The 16,803-nt window shown below is 40.2% G+C and overlaps 1 protein-coding gene across 2 annotated transcripts in view; it reads right to left on the reverse strand.

The window, feature by feature from the left end:
• The window catches only part of ZSWIM5 (zinc finger SWIM-type containing 5), a 149,692-nt gene that overhangs the window by 42,125 nt on the left and 90,764 nt on the right, over positions 1 to 16,803 (reverse strand). For both annotated transcript variants that reach the window (XM_067467907.1, XM_060773403.2), the window contains exon 2: positions 6,005 to 6,361. In XM_067467907.1, the coding sequence (XP_067324008.1) occupies positions 6,005 to 6,361 (357 nt within the window). The remainder of the gene's footprint in view (positions 1 to 6,004; positions 6,362 to 16,803) is intronic.

Consider the following 16,803-nt stretch of genomic DNA (forward strand, 5'->3'; position numbering starts at 1 on the left):
TGGAATACTATGGAATTGCTTCTCTCACCTTTGCAAACTGCATAGCTCTGATAAATTATTTTTGGACTAGAATTCCTGGAAATCCCCAAGCTGGGATATGATGGAGGTTGCAATCCAAAAGTTCACCCAAGCTCTGGATTGCATCTTCTATTGAGAACACCTTAGTCAGTATCAGCACATTATTATACAAAAGTGCAATTTTTTTTAAAAAATCTAATGTACCCAGATTTTCAATTGTCTAGAAAAACTATATAATTTAAATTTAAAATATATCTCTCGATTTCTTAACATATTACAAATCTAGGACAGCCATGGGCAAAGTCCGGGTGTTTTGGACTTCAACTCCCACAATTCCTTACATCCTCAGGCCCTTTCTTTTTCCACTTTAGTGGCTGAGAGGGAAAAGGAAATGGCCTGAGGCTGTTAGGAATTGTGGGAGTTAGTACAGATGGCCTAAGTTTGCCCATGCCTATTCTAGGAGAAATAATTTTCTTTTTGTCCCCTATGTAAAGATTCACTGAACAGTATTTTTCAACTAGTACTGTCAGACAAATTTGGCCCCTGCCAAGTATAAACATATTAACGTATGATAAGAGCCATCACCGAAAATGGAATTTTGTGAAGGAATACGTGCGCTAGGAGGAGGTTTATGTTCAAGAAGGTCAAGTTCTACCAAGTGACAATCACTGAATCAAGACGAGTATCTGAATATCAGTTGGCTCAACTAAAAATTATCCACAATTCTCAAGTATTTCTGCAGGGGAGTACTGGAGTAATTCATATGGCAAATTCCTTCAGAGATCATGCCTTCCACCTGCTATACTCCTCACTCTAACTGCACTCTACTTAATGTATTCCTTTATTTATGTATTAAAAGACTACATAGCTTTTCACTTTTCCGCATTACTCTCTATCAACAGTTTCCCAACAGACGAATATAGTGAGAGTTTATTTAAATATATAACCATGTGACAAGAATGTGCGAGAGGGGCAAGAGTTTTTATTTATTTTGTGTCAAAAGCATTGCATAAATAAGTATAAAATTGATAAAATAGAGGGAGCACAAGCAGCTAAATCATTTTAAACCCAAAACGGGCAACAAGGACAGCATTGTCTATAGCTTTAAACAATTCTTCCTCTGTGCATGAGGCAGGGCATTGTGGTCAAGTATACAGATACGGCATTGTTTGTTCTGCTCCACAGTCGCACAAGGTGGACTCTTCTTCACACAGTCACACAAGGTGGAGTGGCAAGAGTGATGTGGCTAAAGCCTTACAGATGTGTTGGTCTGCAGCTTGCAGGGTCCCTTGTTAGGAGTAGTGATGGTGAGGAGTTGTAGTACAACTCTAGAAAGCATCTCTAAAAGGTCAAAGTCTCCCATACCTGATGGTTCTAGACATAAACTTAAGCTTTTCGCTCCATTCTTTTTATCTACTCCTTTGCTTTCCCAGTACTAGAGCAGCTGCACACCGATAGTTCTGAAATTCCTTGGATCCAATTGCACCTAGCGCTTATATTGCCCCATTGTGAGGTAAATGTATCAGAAACATTTAAAATGTATTCACTTGGATGGTAGGAGATCATGAGTATATCTATTCTACAGTTTGATAGCACTTTAATTGCAATGGCTCCATCCAACAGAATCCTTGGGTGCATAATCTTGGAGAGGGGCGAAGAAGAAGAAGAAGAAGAAGAAGAAGAAGAAGAGGAGGAGGAGGAGGAGGAGGAGGAGGAGGAGGAGGAGGAGGAAGAGGAAGAGGAAGAGGAAGAGGAAGAGGAAGAGGAAGAGGAGCAGCAGCAGCAGCAGCAGCAGCAGCAGGAGCAGGAGCAGGAGCAGGAGCAGGCGGAGAATTACAGCTCTTCTAGCAAGTAATTCCAAGTAGCTCACCACACTAGAAATCCCAGGATTCTGCAGGGTAGAATCTTAAAGCGGTATCAAACTACTATAACTGTAATGTAGCTGCATTCCTTCATGAATGAAGGTTATTGAAAACAGTTGCAAAAGAGTGGGTAGCATGAAGTGAAAACGATTTGTGGCAAGCAAACACTGTTGCTGATAAGAACAGGTGCAGAACATGATTTTTAAAAGCTTTTTGGTCTTATAATTTCCAGTCTCTCATGGCTAGCAGCAGTTATCCAAAAATAGGAAGTTCTCAGAGTTCTGCTTGCTCTACATTTAGCCTCAAGGTGCCCATTTGGTACAAGCACTCGCACTCAAAAACTATCCTTAAATTATAGTAGGACTACACATGCAAAAAATGAAAATAGTTGTGTCTGATAATTTCACTGAAATGAGAGGCATCTCTTCCTTTTTTTAAAAAAAAAAAAAAGTCAACTAATTTTGCAAACCCAAACAACATATACCAGATTTGCAGAACTGCTGTCTTTTAAACATGCCACGATGGGACACCAGCACTGCAAACAATTGTACCAAATACATGCATGCATGGTGCTCCTGCCCAACATCATGCAGTAAGGGAGAAGAAAAAATATATGGGGCTAAAACAGTTAAATTAATATCAAATACATTCTACTTGACAGAGTGTTTGAATTAACCCAGAATGGACAAAGATCTTAAACCAACTGCAAATAATATATAAAAGATTACATTACAGGGGAAAACTGGAACCTCTGCAAGGCTTATGAAATTTGGTCCATTAGATATTTAATAGCAAAACTCCAAAATTCACATATTATTTTATGTCTTCCCCATGCCTCGAAGTTAGCTGGGATATTCTGGGAACTATAGTCCAGAAACTATCTTATTGTATTGGATTGGAGTGGGTAAGACACATGCCAGATGTTTGAGCCATTTAACATGCAAGTCAGCTTGGGGCACAAACGATATACATTGCCAGTTCTCTGAGCCATGTCTGAATGATGGCATGCAAGGAGGAATTCATTGATTTAGGATTTGTTTCTCTCTAATCAATACTAAAGCACAAGAGATCTTTAATCCTTCTCCAGGAAGCATGTCTTGTATGTCATCGATGAGGATTAAAGGCACAGGCTTTGAATTTGGCAGTTAGAAAGGAGAGAAGTGTTTGGGAGGAGAAGCTGTGAATATGAGCAGTTCTGTCATCTCAAAATAATTAGCTCAGATCTAAACTGAGGATTAGGAGGGGGAAAGCAGACAAACTCCTCCACATTTCAACATACCTACAAATAGAAACAAGACTTGTTTTTTTTTTTCCTATCCCTCCTAAATATTACAGTCAACAAGTCCCTGGGTGCAATGGCAGTTGAGAAATCCCAACACACTAACCTGCTCAAGCATCAGCCTTTATACCTCAGTGGCAAAAGAACATAGAAGAGGATCCCACGCTGTTCACAGCACTCTTTGAAACCTGAAGTGCATTTACACTACATATCACATTTTTGCCAGGATTCCATCCTCCGGAGTCCTGGGATTTGGTGAGATGAGTAAGAATTCTCTGCTGGAAGCTCAAGCGCATCCTCTGAACCTGACTTTTCTAGAAGACGATTCCTAACTCCTCTGCACATGACAGACCCCGGGATTCTATAGGATGGAACCACAACAACAGAAATGGTATCAACCACATAACTCTATAGTATGGACTGTCTACCCAGCTCATAAGATCACAGAGCTAGTTTCTTGCTGTCTGGGGAAAGTGAGAGCAAGTTGGAGGAGGTGCTTTGTGTGTTTTTTCCAGGAGAAAGCTAAAGAAATTAAAGTATCTCAAGGCAGGCAGGTTTCTCTTATAAGAGTGAAGGGGATGGTGAGATGTTTATATACCATCTAAATAGGATGGGGCTGTGCACATGCACAGAGAAAGATGCAGAGAAAGAGAGACAGAGAATATCATGCAGAGTTGAAAAAGACCAAGGTGCATCACAAGGTGATGAAGGCCATATGAACATCTCAACACATTCAGAGACACACAGCCCAAAACAGGAATTTTCTGATTCCAAAACAAAGCAGCTAGCTAGATTTCCAGCATGGAACAAAATATTCCACACGACCTGTGTCTTCAAGGACAACTTTCTTGTCTTTATAGGATTTTTGACCATCCCACCATTTTTTCTATCTCCAGCCAGCAAGACTAGACATCTGAGAATCACATGCATGCTATATGCAAATTTTTAAATTCCCATTTAAAAACTGCTAGTATGCTCTTTCTCAATGTCTCCTTCCCCTCTAAATGACTTTTCTAACTTCCAGAGTGCTCAATGTGTTTTAATTAACCCCCACACTGCCATTCTTCCATCTCACTGCCAAAGCAAAGATAAACGGAATATGCCCATTTTTATCTTGGAAATGAATGGTGTAAATGATTTCCCAGACTAGAAAGGCAGCAATTATTATTATTATTATTATTAACTTTATTTGTACCCCGCTAGCATCTCCCGAAGGACTCGATGCGGCTTACACAGGCCGAGGCCTCAAAACAATACAATAAAAACATAACACAACAATAAACAAGCAAATCAAAACAGTTAAGCAAAATAACAACAATGGCAATACATCAAGACAATATTAAAACTGGTTCGGCCGGTGCGATGGGGTACAGGGTTAAAAGTGCTGAAGTGGTAGGAGGAACGTAGGATAAAAGTGCAGTGTGCAACAACATTAGTTGTGATTAAAGTGCTACTAAGGCTTGGGATGGGGATTCCTATTCTGGGAAGGCACAGCGGAACAGCCAAGTTTTTAAATTCCTCCTGAAAACTGCTAAGGTAGGGGCCTGTCGGAGATCTCTTGGGAGGGCATTCCAAAGTCGGGGGGCCACCACAGAGAAAGCCCTGTCCCGTGTCCCCACCAAGCGCGCTTGTGACGTGGGTGGGATCACGAGCAGGGCCTCCCCAGATGATCGAAGTGAACGTGAGGGTTCGTAGATGGAGATGCGGTCGCGCAGGTAGGATGGTCCCAAACCGTTTAGGGCTTTGTAGGTAAGCACCTGCACCTTGAATTGGGCTCGGAAAATAAATGGCAGCCAGTGGAGCTCCTTAAACAGAGGGGTAGACCTCTCTTGATAATGAGCCCCAGTTAGCATCCTAGCCGCTGCCCGCTGGACCAGTTGAAGTTTCCGAGCCGTCTTCAAGGGCAGCCCCACGTAGAGCGCATTGCAGTAGTCCATTCTAGAGGTGACCAAGGCGTGGACCACCCCGGCCAGATCAGCCTTCACGAGGTATGGTCGCAGTTGGCGCACAAGTCTCAGTTGCGCAAAGGCCCTCCCGGATACCGCCGACACCTGAGCCTCAAGCAATGAGAGGTGAAGAGCTCAGGCTGTTGATTCAACGTAACTCTCAAAAAATAATCTGCTTCGATGCCTCTTCCATCTAGGGATATGCTAAGAATACTGCCAGTTTGTCTCTAATTGACAGCCTTTGCCTTCTGAGAAAGAGCAGAACTATAGACAGCATTTATACTGGAACATTAATGAGCATATTTAACCTCTTAGATACAATGTGTTGTTGAAGGCTTTCATGACTGCAATCATTGAGTTGCTGTGGGTTTTCCGGGCTGCATGGCCATGTTCAAGAAGTATTCTCTCCTGACGTTTCACCCACATCTATGGCAGGCATCCTCAGAGGTTGAGGGGTCTGATGGAAACTAGGCAAGTGGGGTTTATATTTCCACAGATATAGAAACCTCACTTGCCCAGTTTCTATCGGACTCCTCAACCTCTGAGGATGCCTGCCACAGATGTGGGCAAAACACCAGGAGAGAATGCTTCTGGGACAGCAACCCAATCTTAGATACACTTTCTTACCAGTGAGTGAAACAATATATCTATACAGTATAACTTGATATCACTTCAATGGCCATAGGTTTCCACAGGATAGAGCTATGACAGTTAAGGAAGTATCAAATTGTTGTTAATGTAGATACACATAGAGCCATCCTCTAGTTGGCTAATATACAGCTTTGGTAATTTATCTTCAGAGCTAGGACTTTGGGAGGATGGGAAGCATAGTAAAAACAACAAACACTTTTTTACAATCTGGTTATGAGAGATCTTTTTTAAAAACCAGACAGACTTACCATGCACTTGATTGATTTCCGAGTTGGAGGACAAAATTTCATCAGCAAGCTTCTGGGCAGTCGGGAGCACTTCAGTGTGGTGTGCAGTGATCAAATACTGAACAAACTTTTGGAGCTGGTCCCTGTTCATTTGGAAGAGGGTCTCTGAGATAGGAAGACGGAGTTTGACCTGATCAGGCTTGCGGATCCTGTACAGTGAAAGCGCCACAACATGGGCGCAGTAAAAAATGTCCTTGTTCCCACAACCACATGTCACAGAAGTTATTTTGCACCGGTCGAAGCTGATGGCCACCCTGTAGGTCATTTCTGGTTCTGTCGCAGTGGCAGGCTCCGTGACGGTGCCACTCAGGTGGAACCCTGGAAGGAAATGGACAAGAACAAAGAGAACATTGAGCATTGCAAAACAGCCAGACTCAGGATATGTTAATGTTAACAAGAACAGCACCACTAATCTTAGTATTGTAATGGACCCAGGGCTGGTGGGGATGATGCAACTGGACTTTTTAATGAGGAGGGACAATTGTATAATCTGCACACACACATCTAGCTTCCCTATTCCTTCTGAGCATAGTTGCAGCTGTCACAGCACCTGGTGGCGGGAGAAGTGTTTTCTTAGCAACAGCAGAGTATTTTCAGTTAACACTGTTATAATGCAAAGTACTTGGGGATGCTTTGGTCTTGAGTGGGCAGTTAAAACTCAAAAGACCTGGTCGTCATAAGAACTACCAGAACTGATTTGTTGATATGGATCAACACAGCTGCATGCATTGTTCGTCATTTCTTTGGGAGCCGGGTTACGGGGATCTGTAATTATAAACACTGGGACTCCAAAATGTACCTTTACACTACTGCCAAAGCCAACATATATTGTGGGCTCAGGAAAAGTATCTGTTTAGTGTGAACTGAACAGCCATGTTCTTTATTCTTTGGCCAATTTAGAATGTTCCCCAAATGAAGGAACTGCAATACCCAACCATATGTACTCCATTCAACCATATGTACTGCTTTTGAACCATTTGGGCTGGCAGAAAACTCACTCCAGATTGTCTTACACTCTTAAGCCACAACCAACCCTTAGGCCAGTTTATCAGGCTGCCAGAAAAAAGAGTGACTGTTTTGTGATCAGTTCCCTGAATGGGCAAAAACTGCCAAACTTTTCTCACATCCCTGTAAACCAGAATATTCATTGCATCAGTTTATTGACTCTATCCAAACAAGCAGAGGCTGGCCATAACTTGGAGATGACTTTTCCATTTGATGCCACTGTGGGTTTCATTCCATGTCGAATCATTTTTCTCTGCCAGAAAATACAATTTATATCTCTTGGCCAATGCAAGGTTTTCAAAACCAGCTGAACACCAGATATTCATGCAAATAATAGCTTTGTTTAAAGCGACATTGCTTGCTTTTTGAATTTCCTGCTTCTCTATAAAAGATCCATCCATATTTCAGTCCTTTAGGGAAGAAAGAGAGGGAAAGTATACACACATACCCCCCCTCCCCCCAAGAATAGGATGCAAATCTACAACAAAATTTCTTGCACAACATTGGCATTGGGAGAATATTGGAATGGTCATTTAATCTATGTTTGTCTCCATGATGAACCAATGCAGAACTATTTTGATAAAGCCCTACTATTCCTCAGGGATCGGGGCACCCGATATAATCTTGTCATCTAACATATAAGATAATTTAGACCAATCCGCCTATAGATTACTATTTCCCCCATTTTTGCTGGTCATTCTCCCTCCCCCCCTTCTCATATCATAAACAAGGGTTGTTCCCATGACAGGGACATGGAACAGGAAAACAGGGGGTAATTGTTTTCCTCCTACAACCCACCCTCCACCCCCATAAATGGGACAATCCTTCTCTCTCTAGCACCCCCTGGTGACCTCCGACCGGTTAACGGAATTTAGTTATTTACTGCATTTATATACTGTCCCTCTCAGCCCGCAGGTAACTTGGGACGGTTTACAGTTGGTACCAAGACCATAAAATACAATTTCAATATAATAAAACAATCGAATAATAAAGCCATAACAGAATCACTAAAATCAATAAAAACATGTATTATTAGGGTCCCCTCATTAAAAACATCATCCAATCACTTCATCAAACCATTCCATTTTCCTATGTCTGTTACACTGTATTTGCAAATGCCTGCTCAAAAAGCCAAGTTTTAGCTCTCTTCCGAAATGTTAAAAGGGAGGGGGCCAATCCTTAGGGAGGGCGTTCCATAGTCGAGGGGCCATCACTGAGAAGGCCCTGTCTCTTGTCCCCCCAGCCGTGCTTGTGACCAAGGCGGGACCAAGAGCAGGGCATCCCCAGACAATCTTAAAGTCATCATTATCATAAGATTATAACGATTATCCCTAAGAACAATTATTCAAGTAGCCTCTCAAAGGAGTTAAATAAGGTTGCTTTTCATTCATGCAAAAGAGCGGCACAAAGGTTTTAGTTGTCCTGCAGCATCCCAAGCTGTGTATGTGTTTGTGTGTGCATACTTGTTTTCAAGTTGTCTATCAATCTATGGTGATCCTATATACTCAGATATGGTTTTGCCAGTTCCTTCCTCTGAAATGTAACCTACAGCACCTGGAATATAGCAGTCTTCCATCCAATAAAAATAGCATTTTGTCTTGGTTTTTATTTAATTTTGTTTCTTTGTGTATGCCTAATAGATATAATTCTGGGACTCGTGGGAAAGTTGTTTTAAGTATTTTTTGGGTTATTCTATGAACTTTGCTCCAAAATTTATTAATTTTTACACATTCCCACCATTGGTGGAAGAAAGTGCCTGTCTTCCTTCCACATTTCCAACATTTGTCTGAAGTGAATTGGTTTTTTTAAAACTTGGCAATTTTTTCAGGTGTATAGTGCCAGCGGTAAAACATTTTGAACCAATTTTCTTTTATATCGCTGGCTACAGTATACCTGATTTTAGTGGACCAAATTTCTTCCCATTGACTTAACATTATATTGTGTCCCAGATCCTTAGCCCAATTTATTTGGCACTCTTTTATTTGCTCTTCTTCGGTGTTCCACATTTGTAATTGTTTGTATAATAGCTTTATTAGTTTTTTTTCTTTTTCCATAATTACCTCCCATAGACCCTTTTTTTGTTCGAAACCTAGTTTATTATCTTCCTTATAGCCTTCGCGTATCTGGTAGTAATTTAACCATGTAAGTTTCGGATTTATTTTTTTAAGCTCCTCATATGATATTATTTCCATGTTTCCTTTATCGTTTTTCTTAAGTAGCTGCTGATACGTTGGCCAGTTTTCTATCCCTAATTCTTTTTTGTGTTTCGCTTCGAATAGCGAAACCCAAAGCGGGGTGCGCCTATAAAATCTGTTTTTGTATTTGTCCCACGTTTTAATTAGGGCAGCCCTTATCATATGGTTTGTAAAAAAAATTTCTATTTTTCTTCGGTCGTACCATATGTAACTGTGCCAACCGGCTCTTAAATCGTGGCCTTCTAAGGTTAGGATATGTTCATTTTTTAATTTTGTCCAGTCCTTAACTGCTACTAAATTGCATGCCTCATAATAAATTTTTAAATCTGGCAAGCCTAGACCCCCTCTTTTTTTGTCGTCCGTCAAAATTTTCAGACTGATTCTCGGTTTTTTATTTGCCCATATGAATTTTGTAATGTCAGAATTCCACTTTTTGAAAAGGAAGTTATTTCTAATCACCGGGATGGTTTGGAAAAGGAAGAGTAATTGCGGTAAAACTATCATTTTAATTAGCGCGATTCTACCTAAGAAGGAGTGATTTTGATTGCCCCATTTCGCTAAATCTTTTTGAATTTTTTTCCATAGAGTTTCGTAATTATTTTTTATCAGTGCGGCGTTACTTTTGGTGACATTGATCCCCAGATATCTTATTTTGGTTGCAATTTGGATTCCCGTTGTTTTTTGTAACGTATCTTTGGCCTTTCCATCCATATTTTTAGCTAGCAGTTTAGTTTTCTGTTTATTTAATTTAAATCCTGCTAGGATTCCGAATTCCTCAATTCTCTTTAGCCAATCTTTGATGTTATTCGTGGGATCTTCGATGAAACACACCACATCATCTGCATATGTTTTAAGTTTGTATTGTTGTTTTAAAATCTTAGGCCCTTTTAAATTCGGATCCCCATTTATCTTTCTGACCAGAGTTTCCATTATTAATATAAATAACAAAGGTGATAATGGACACCCTTGCCTTGTTCCCTGACAGATTTTGATTGATTTTTTTGTTTCTTGTCCATTGATCACTAATGTAGCTTCTTGCTTTCCATAAATTGCATTAATAGTGTTTTGGAAATGGAAGCCCATGTCTAATTCTTTAATTAATAATTTCAAATAACTCCAATTTACCTTGTCGAATGCTTTTTCTGCATCAACAAAGAGTAAAGCCAATTCCTTTTCGGTGTGTTTTTCATAATATTCAATTATATTTATTAATGTCCTTGTATTGTCTTTTATTTGCCGGCTAGGCAGAAAGCCTGATTGTTCCCTAGAGATCCATTCTTTTAAAAATTCCTTTAGTCTTTCCGCCATAATTATTGCGAAGATTTTATAATCATTATTTAAGAGTGAGATTGGGCGATAATTTTTGATTTCGGTCGTGTCTGTATTTTCTTTGTGGATTAGGACTATATTTGCTTTTTCCCAGGACTTTGGAACGGTTCCTTTTTCTAGTATATTATTTGCGATCTCCTGGAATAAAGGGCTTATTTCGTTTTGGAAAGTTTTATAGAAGATGGCTGTGAAACCATCTGGTCCCGGCGCCTTATTATTTTTTAATTTTCTGATGGCTATATCAATCTCGGCCATTGTGATTGTTCCGTTCAGGGCCTTCCTCTGTTTATCTGTAAGTTTTACCATATTTAATTCACATATGTATTTAGTTATTTTTTCTTTACTTACTTCTGTACCCTTATATAACTCTTTGTAAAACTTCAGGAATTCACTGATAATGCTGGTGTCTTCTGTGTGGATTTTCCCTTCGGTTTGTATTTTTGTTATCAATTGTTTTTGTTTTTGCTTCTTAATCTTATTTGCCAGCCATTTACCAATTTTATTTGCATTTTGGAAGTGGTATACCTTTGTGAATTTCATATGTTTTTCTATAATTTCATTTTGTAATAGCTGTAGTTGTTTATTGAGAGCCGCTATAATAAGTGACCTCTTTATGTCTCTGGGGCTTTGTTTTAGCAATTTTTCGTTTTCAGTTAATTTTTCTAATATTTCTTTAATTTCTTTGTTTCTATTTTTTTTATGTATTGCGTCTTGTTGCATGAGGTAACCCCTCATGACGGCTTTCATTGCCTCCCATTGTGTGTATTTCGATGTTTCCTCACCTTTGTTTAGTTCTAAGTATTCCCGTAATAAGGTTCTATTCCTTTCGATATCTTTCTCTTTATATAATAAGTAATCTTTTAGTCTCCATCTATACATTATACTCCTCCCTTTGATTACCAGTTCTATTGCGCAGTGATCTGAATGAGTTCTGGCTAAGATATCTATTTTTTTCACTTTTAGGTTTAGGGAATTAGTTGACCATACCATGTCGATTCTCGACCACACAAGGTGTCTCCCCGAATAATATGTATAATCTCTCATGTTCCCTTTATGCTGTCTCCATGTATCTCTTAAATTTAGGTTTTCTAATTGTTGTATGAATGTCTTAGGTAGTTGGCTTGTTTTGCTTGTGTTATTCCTATCTTTAGATTTCTTATTGGTTTTATCTAAATTTATGTCCACCACCCCATTGAAGTCCCCTAATATTATTAATTCGTCCCAGCTCTGATTATCTATCTCCTTTTTTAATTCTCTTATAAATTTACCTTTGGCTCCATTTGGAGAATAAATATTGCAGATCAACCATTTTTGATTGTTTATTTCAATAAAAATTCCCACATATCACCCTTCCATATCTTTAAAGGCTTGTTTTGCATTTAGCCAGTCTTTCGCGTAGATCACCACTCCCTTTTTCTTCCCATTATTGGATGCATAGAATTCCTTTCCTAGTTTCTTATTTATTAGATGTTTTGTATGTCTACTTGAGATATGTGTTTCTTGTAAGGCAATCAAGTCCTGATTTTTTTGTTTTAGAAAATTGAAAACCTTTTTACGTTTATTAGGTGAGTTGAGCCCATTGATGTTATTGGTGTATATTTTGATATCCTTACTCATTGGTATTTTCGGTCATTTCCCACTGCAGGATTTCTTGTGGAATTAATTGGTAGTTTTCTGGTGAAAACTCCCTTAGTCTCTTGTTTTCTCTTTCATCCTGACTTCTCCATGGGATCCCTTCTTTGCATTCTCCTTCTTCTTCCTCCTCCTCCATATTCTCTTCTTTGTCTTCTTTACTTTCTTGATTTGCCTCTGAGCTTTCTTGTCTTTTTGTGTCTTTCACTGTCAGTTTAGTATAGAGTTTCCTCTGCGGGGTTTCTTGCGGAATGGCTTTAATATGGTCCTTATAAAAGAGTCTTGCTTTTTCTTCAGTATTTAACCAATACCTTTTTTCATCTAGTGTGACTGTAATCCCTTCAGTTCTTTCCCATTTGAATTTTATTTTCATTTTTCTTAGTTCGTCTGTTAAGAAGGCGAATCTTCTTCGTTTTGCGAGGGTCTGTTGCGTGACCTCCTTCATTATTGTAATTTTTTTCTCCTTATAGAAGACGGTTTTCTTTGCGTTTTCTTTCAATATCGCGTCTCTGGTACTCTTTCGACAGAAGGAGATGACCACATCCCTTGCAGTTTTATGTTTTTTTGCATACCCAGTGGAGACCCGGTATACCCTATCCACATCGTTTCCTATGATTTCGGTGCTGACGTCCATTAGGTCTGCCAGCAATTCTATCATTATTTGTTTTACATTTTCATCCTTGGTCTCTTCTAGATTTCTGATCCTTAACTGGAATTCCAGTTCTCTGTTCTCAATCAGTTCCGTCTGTAACTCTATTTTTTGTGTCATGTTTTCCAATTTCAATATTTTATTTTCCATCTTTCCTTGGACACTCATAATTTTTTGGTTCTCTTTTTTCATTTTGTCTAAGTCTTCTTGCAGCTTATTCATATCCTTTTTGAGGTCAGCTTTCATATTCTTAATTTCTTCCTGCAGTTCTTTATGTTGGGTATCTTGTTTGGTTGAGATCTTGATAATTTCCGCCAGTATCTGACTGAGGGTGTTCTCTTCAGTCAGGGAGTCTTTCTTTGTTGGATTCTGTACCTTTGCTAAAGGTGTGCTTTTCCCTTTTGCGCTTTGCGTTGCCATTCTGTTGTTTTGTTTGGTTGGACTGTGGGTGTTGTATATGTGTATGTATGTGTGCCAGAACTATGATGGAGTTTTTACTTGTTGAGTTGTTGAATTGTTATGTTGTTCTATATTTTGCTCTGTATTTTATTGTAGGTTTTTTTTTTTGTATATTTTCCCTTGATTTATTGCTTTATTTAATTTTGTCTACTTGAGTAATTTTTTTTTTCCCGGTTACTTTGTCAGATCTTACCTTCTGCTATCTTCAAACCTCTTCCTATTTTTGGAATTCTTCCCTTGTTTTGTATGTTTCTTTGTTTCTTTATTTGCTTGTCTTCTTAAATCTCGGTTTCCGGTTCGCGGACCTTTGCCCTCCACTCACTTCCGGGTTGGCGTGATTACGTCGTCGCGTTGTTGCTGCGTCAGCACGCTGCTGCGGCCCTGCGTCGCTGCGCGTCCTCACGTGACTCCCGTTCTTCTCGCGGGAAGAGGCCTCTCTCTCCTCTCTCTCCGTCTCGCGATGCTTCTCACGCCGTGTCCTCCAAGCCGCGTGGCCGCGCGGCTGCCGCTGGGTCCGCCCTCGCCCTCGCCTCCTGCTCTTATCTTTTCCTCTCCCTCTCAAGGACTCCTCCTGGCGCTCTGCCAGTGCCTGGGGCTGGAAAATAATCTTGGGAGTCTGGCGTGCTCAATTCAAGGTCAGCACACGAAGGGTTTTGATAAGTTTTCTTGTCCTCCTCAGGGTTCGCTTTTAGCGAAACTACTCTTAATAGAGAGCTGGGAGGGGGGAGGGGGTTTGGTGAGGTTGCGAGTGCCTTTTAGTTCTTTTCTTTAATTTATTCTCTTCTGCTACTGGCTACCACTGTATTTGTTTGATGCTTAGTAGATATAGAAGCATGAAATTATGTTTCTCGTTCCCTCTTTCAGCCCGCTGTACCTTTATGCCCTGGGTGCCGTACCAATCGAACCTTGAGGGGTTCGGTCGTCTGGCCCCTTACGGCTTAGGTTATGCTGTCCCTGGTGGGAGGGAGCCTATTTTAGCTCTACCCGGCTGAAACGGGATATTTGGAATTTAGGCTTGTAACCCCCTCCTTTGGGGATTGAAAGCACCTTGACTTGTTTATTTTGTTTGCTCTTTTTTGCTATCTTTACTCTCTTTACTCTCTTGCTCTTTTTCCTTCTCTTTACTTCATTCTTTGCTCTCTTCGATTCACTCTCTTATTCCCTTTTGTAGTTTACTATGTGTCTATTTTCTCATTACCTTGCTTTAAGTCGTCGATGTCTCAGTTTCAGTCTCTGTCTTTCCGTCCTTTCTGGGAAGGTGATAGCTTCCTATCTTCTTTTCTTTATTACCTTATCAGCTGCGCCGCTTGTCCGACCGTTGCTTTGTTGTCGTCTGGGTTCGTAAGTTGTCTTTCTTTATTGTGTGCCGGCCACCATGGAGCGTCAGGAGCCTTTGCTCCAGCTTCAGTTTGTGCTCACCCTCCGCACCTCGTTGCCGGGCGTCTCTGGATGCCTCCTTGAAGGGGGTATCACTTAGAAGCCATCGGCCGAGAGTGCCTTAGGGTCTTGCCTCCACGACCTCAGTCCATCCGATGGAGGTTGGGTTGCATTTGTAGCTCCCAAAGCCCCAAAACCAAGCCGCTTTCTGTGATCTACACACGGAGCTCACAAAAGCATGTCCTCCATTACGTGGTGGCCAACCGGAAGTCCCGATAACATAATAAACTTCAACCTGGAGAATGTGGTGTTAGTTCTTTGCTCAGTCATAAACTTGTTTCATTATCTACAGTGGATATGGTGTCTGACTTTAAAATGTCTTTTAACCTTTTGGGTTGCAATTCCCATTATCCCCAGTCTGTATGGCAGATCATCAAAAGTGATGGGAATTGTCATTCAATAACATTTGGGGACCCAACTGGGTAAAAACTAAAGTACACCGACCATTTTTTTAAAAAAAAAATTACAGTTGGCCCTCTGTATCCACAGATTCCCCATCCATGGATTCAATGGCCCTCTGAAGGCAACCATAAAACTGATGTGCCCCTCGATAGAACTGTTTGACACCCCTGATCTAGCAAATTCCTTCAGAAGATACCTCCAAGGTGGCTCTATAATACCTTCTGGCAAAAGCTGTTCATGTAAGTAAGATTTGTTACCATCCACAGATTTCTGTTTCCATGGTATCCTCGTGGATAAAGCGATCATATTGTGCTACAGGATGCAGCAGCATAGCTTCCTTTTTTCAAAACTTAATAAAACCCATTGTATGGATCAGCATTTTTTTATAAGGTAGGTGCATACCTAAAGTTTTGTTTTACATAGTTTTGAAGATCAAATTGGGTAGGTAACGTCCCCCATTCTCCATACACTGAGTAAACTGATTTCTGGCGTTTGTCATGACTCTTGCCAGCATAACAGGCGTTATGTTGGCAATTTCTTCCTGGACGTTGGTCTTCAAATCTTGTAGGGTCCTTGGACAGTTCACATAAACACGGGATTTCAAAAAACCCATACAAGATTTGAAGACCAACATCCAGGAAGACATTGCCAACATAACGCCTGTTCAGAGACTTCAGAGGTCTAAAATGTTGTATTCAGGGTGCTAATCAGGATTGGTTACCGCTTCTTGAAATAGTTTCAGTGCCTACTTGTTTGTTTCCAGACACAATTTAAAGTATTGTCGAAGGCTTTCATGGCTGGAATCACTAGGTTCTTGTGGGGGTTTTTTCGGGCTATAGAGCCATGCCTCTAGAACATGGCTCTATAGCCCGAAAAAACCCACAAGAACCTAACAATTTAAAGTGCTGGTTATGGCCTGTAAAGCTCCACCCTGCTTAGGTCCACACTAGAGATAGAAGATGTCTGCAAATTTTGAAGCCACTGGGGAGAAGAAACCTTTTGGGGTGGAATGATATCAGCCAAGCTTCCTTCCTTTGAGTCTTTGGACTCAAAAGTAAACTGTTGGTTTAATTCTGAAGCACAGTAATGGACTCTATTCTGTATCATTATTTATTAAATGTGTCCAGAGCAAATATAGTTCTTTTTATCTTATTCACACAAAGGTTCAATTCGTATCTGGTAAACTGTAATAGATAAATCAATCCTCTTGAGAACACCCACAGCTATGAAATTTCTCCCCCAAGACTACAGATGCTTTGGAAAAGAGGTGAGCAATTGCCAAGAATTGGGGGAGTACAACAACCTCCCTCCTCCTCCGAGGGCTGCATCCAACTTCTAGTTTAAGAAAAATAAAAACATTATAAAATAAAAACTCCCATATCCCTGAGTGAGGATGGGGGCCAGTTCTCCATGTTTGAGTCCTTTGGTCTCTTTGTATACCCAGTGAAGATTAGTTTTCCCTACTAGGAGGAGCCTGAAAAACATCCTTGTGGGTCATATGCAATGCAGATAATGCTCTGGTTCATATCTGACTTCCTAGCATAAACATACTTCACTGCTAGATTAATGCATAATTTAAATAAACTATAGCTTGTCTCTGATTATAAGGGGTCTCCAAATACAACTCAAAATACACTTCCGAAACTTGATGT

Source organism: Anolis sagrei, chromosome 4 (genome assembly GCF_037176765.1).
Source record: "Anolis sagrei isolate rAnoSag1 chromosome 4, rAnoSag1.mat, whole genome shotgun sequence".
Lineage (NCBI taxonomy): Eukaryota > Metazoa > Chordata > Lepidosauria > Squamata > Dactyloidae > Anolis > Anolis sagrei.